This window comes from Manacus vitellinus, unplaced genomic scaffold (genome assembly GCF_001715985.3).
Source record: "Manacus vitellinus isolate BGI_N305 unplaced genomic scaffold, ASM171598v3 scaffold_32_pilon, whole genome shotgun sequence".
Taxonomy (NCBI): Eukaryota; Metazoa; Chordata; class Aves; order Passeriformes; family Pipridae; genus Manacus; species Manacus vitellinus.
In genome coordinates, this window is record NW_021940460.1 from 2,421,056 (window position 1) to 2,425,314 (window position 4,259).

The following is a 4,259-nucleotide window of genomic DNA, read 5'->3' on the forward strand; positions in this document are numbered from 1 at the left end:
AGGGGCTGCCCAGGGAGGGGGTGGAGTCCCCACCCCTGGAGGTGTCCAAGGAAGGACTGGAGGTGGCACTCAGTGCTCTGGGCTGGGGGACAGGATGGGGATGGGGCACAGGGTGGACTCGATGACCTTTGGGGGCCTTTTTCAACCGAAAGGATTCTGTGATTAAGAAGAAAAACCCAACAAACAGCAGCTTCCCCAGGAGCTCTTGCTGTCCCCACGTGCAGCTGAGCAGGGCTGGCAGAGCAGTTTCCCCAACTGGAGCAAATATTAATTGGCTCTTGTTTTCCCAGTGTTTCAAGGACCCTTCAAAGTGCAGTTGCTCTGAGGAGAAAATGCACCTGCTAGTTGAGCTCCTTTTTCCTCTCCTCTTCACCTTGGCCAGAGTATTTTTAGCTGAATGGACAGACCTGCCAATACTTTCACCTTCAATCCTTTGCAAGGAACTTTCTGACAACACCCAGCAAGGAATGAACCAAATCTATCCAGGGTCAAGAGAGGCAGCAGGAAAGAAATGATGAGCAAAAGCAAGTCCCCAAAGGGCTTTTTCTACATTTTTTTGCCTTCAATATTTTAGCTCCTGTTGTTTCCACACCGCCCCTGCTCCCAGAGAACTCAGTTTGTACCTGATTTCAACACACCCAAGAGTTTGGCCTGAGATTTTAAGACCAGACATTCACACACAATCCACCTGATCACACTTTCCAGAATAAACTGGAACCCTGCTGAGTCCCCCAGATCTACTAATCTGAGTAGATTTGGCAGAAAATAGCCCAATATTGTCATCTCAGAAGGCAGAAAAACTCACTATTTAAAGGAAACCCTCTCTCCTGGCTGTTCATCTCAGCAGGGAACGTGTCAACAGCTGCCAAATTGGTAAATACAAGGATTTGCTTCCATCAGAGCACAGGACCAGAAAGAAGAGGAGGAGACTTGCTCACGAAGCACTGTTGTTATCAATTCATATGATGCTGGGCCCAGGATGGGGCATTAATTGCTACAAAACATGTCACACCAAGCTCTGAGCTGAAACAGTCCCATGGGCCTTCAGGTCACTGCTCAGCTGCCTCTGGTGGACACAAATCACCCCTGCTTTGGGTCAATCTTCCAGAAATAAGCAGATTTCCACGGAGGAGGGGGGTGGTCAGAGCTGGCAAACTCCAGCACACACAATTTCATGTCTGCAGGGTCAAGGGAACCTCTGAGAACCAGAGCAAGGTGATACATGGGGGTTTGTGACTCTTCCCAGGCTTCCCTGAATTTCCAGCTTTCCAGCTTTCCTTCAGCAGCCTGTTTGCAGTGCAACCCCTTCATCAGGAAATCTATTATTTGATGATCTCTCCAGCTCTCACAGCACTTTACTGTCTCATTTCAGCCACATTCTTTTGTTAATGAGTTTGTCCCCACAGGGAAAACGGATCAAACCTGCTAAAATTTATACACCTGAATGTACAAACCATGCAAATATGCTCCCAGCACATCCAGAACCCACCCCATGGCCCACCTTGAGAGCCTCTGAAGCCTCTCAAGTCTTTTGTAGAAAGCAGAAGTAAGGTGAGAAGGAAGAAAGAAAAGGTGTCCTGTGCAAGTAAAGTGCAGAAGGAATTAAAAAAACCTATTTAGAAGTACATTCTTAACTGGGTACCTTTTCAGCCAAGGCCTTTAAACTGTCCAGAAACCTCTGCCAGAAGTCCTTGAAGAGGGGTCTGTCGATTCTCCTCAGGCTCTCCCTGGTGCTGGCATCCACACTGACATACAGCTGGGTCACTGGCTCCAGGCTCCTTTGGAAAGAAAACCAGGGAATTGCTGTTTTCAGACCTTGCTGCTGCTTCACTTTGTGTTTTTGTGTTACAGGAGCTCCCACCAAGCTGCTCTGCAGGTCCAGTAGCAACAGGAACTTGGCAAACCACCCAGGTTCCAGGGGTTCATCTCTGCCAAGTGACCATTGTCCATGGTGAGCTGCTAGAACCTTCCACCAAATAACACCCCCAAAGCTGGGAACTCACGCACAGAGGCCTTGGCTGACAATTTAATTCTCTTTTCCTCACTGGACTGGAACATATTTCACTTCAGAGTAGCTGTAACACACCAGGAAAGGCTTCCCAAAGGAGGCTGCCAGGGAAGCACAGAGAAGCTCTGCTGCTCCCCACAGCCCCATTGGTTAAAATCCCCAACTTCTGTTTGCTCTGGCCCATGGAAAACTAATCCCATTCAATAGAAATGGACCTCAGGAGGACATTTCTTCCTGGAAAGGGTGGTCAGGCACTGGAAGAGGCTGCCCAGGGAGGTGGTGGAGTCCCCCACTCAGTGCTCTGGGCTGGGGGACAAGGTGGGGATTGGGCACAGGGTGGACTTGGTGATCCTGGAGGGCTTTTCCAACCTCAGTGATTCTGGGATTCTTAACAGAGGCATAACTCAGCCACTTCCTACTGCTGTATACACTGAACTTCCCTGACCTGCAGGTGGATCCTCAGCCAGTTTTTTGAAGGGATATTAAAGCTGTTTAGAAAACAAACCCACACACAAACGACCAACATATTCTCCTTCCACTAACAAGGAGATTTAACAATATTATTTATTCCATAAATAATATTCCTTTCTGGTCCCACTGTGCTGGTGAGCTCAGCATCTGTGAGCCCAACACTGGTAATTCCTAAAGAGTTTAAACCTCCTGTACTGTGTGAAGAGCCTGAGCTGAGTCTAAACACTTCCAGAAATCAAGAGAATAAAAGAGAAGCAGCAACAGGTGCATCAGCAAAGGGATCATTGAGGGCATTGAGAACAACCTAGAAGGAGCTCCCTTAGAACTCCAGGTTGGAAAAGCCCTCCGAGATCATCAAGACCAACCTGTGACTTGTCCCCCAGCCCAGAGCACTGAGTGCCACCTCCAGTCATTCCTTGGCCACCTCCAGGGCTGGGGACAAACCCTGGTGACACACAGAAGGGACAAAGCCAGTGAGTGTGACACACCCAGCCCTCGTGGCACCTTCCACCCCAGGGGCTCTGAGCTGAACAACCACATCCCAAGTGTCCCCCAGAGCTCAGGGTGGGGACAGCACTTTGGGAGGGCAGTGAGCAGGCACCAGTCCCAGCTTGGTGTGGTTCCTTGGAGAAGATGAGAAGAAATTAGAAACCATTGCTCAGCTGCCAAACAGGGCCACCTAAAAATACACCCACCCCCTGCCCACCCTGAAGGTGACAAAGGGACAAGGACTGGCCAGAATGAGACTGAGCAGAGCTCTTTGTGTCCAGAAAAATCCACTTCACGTGGACACTCAGCCAACCATCTGAACACATTCCCTCTGCATGAAGAACCCAGAACAAACTGAACATTTCAGGTTAAAATATCAGTTTGGGAAACAAGCCTGTCTGGACTGGCAGCCCAAAGCCACAGACTCCAAAATGAGCAAATGTTCTAGGTCTAAGTGGATTGGAGTGTTCAGTTTCAGAGAATACTGAGCCAAAATACTCTTTTTTTTCTCAGTGCTGTGTTTGCTTAATTAGAAGGTGCCCCAGTGAAGATGGAGGGGGGTTTTAAACTGCAGGCTGAGAAAAATCATCTCTTCTCTGAGGAACTCAAAGCTAACAACAGGCAAGAGCCAGACTCACTGTTAGATGGAGAAAATTAAGGAATTAGAAGAGATCCCAAGGAGGGATTTCTGCACCATATTGCTCCAAGCAGGAGAGCTCCACAGAGCCCTGCCTGGCTGGGAATTGAGCCAGGATGAGCTTGGACATGCTCAGGAAACAAGGAGAAAGGGCAGCCATGGGTGCCATGAGAACTAGAACCCACCTGATGTTCCTGGAACTCAGCTACACTTCACAATTAACAGGAGATTTAGTTGGATGGTACCAGGATGGGGTTTTGGTTGTCTGAGGTGACATCCAGGACACCAAATCCATGGCATTTACACACCAGCCATGAGGTGGTTCCAGCAGCCCAGCAGGAGCAGACACAGCAACACCAAACTCGAGCATCTGCTTGTGAGCAGTGATGAGAATCTGCTCATTGTTATCTCTGAGGATCACAGATGCAAACACACACAGGAGGCTTCTTGTTCAGAGCCAGGAAACCTCCCTCACTTTGTGGATGTGTGGACAGGTGGAGCTGAAGTCTAGAGAGAAGATGAGGAGGAGGAGAGGAGAGGAAGGCCCAGGAGGCACCACACTGGGCCAGTGGGCTCCTGTCCCCAACCCAGCAACAGCCCAGCCCACAGTCCCCTCCCATGGAATGGTTTGGGTGGGAAGGGACCTTAAAGATC

General features: G+C 49.4%; 1 protein-coding gene across 1 annotated transcript in view; it reads right to left on the reverse strand.

Moving 5' to 3' along the window:
• LOC103759487 (S-adenosyl-L-methionine-dependent tRNA 4-demethylwyosine synthase) overlaps nt 1-4,259 on the reverse strand; it is a 93,755-nt gene that overhangs the window by 39,314 nt on the left and 50,182 nt on the right. Inside the window, exon 12 of the mRNA XM_029961392.1 lies at nt 1,643-1,778. Within this exon, the coding sequence (XP_029817252.1) occupies nt 1,643-1,778 (136 nt within the window). The remainder of the gene's footprint in view (nt 1-1,642; nt 1,779-4,259) is intronic.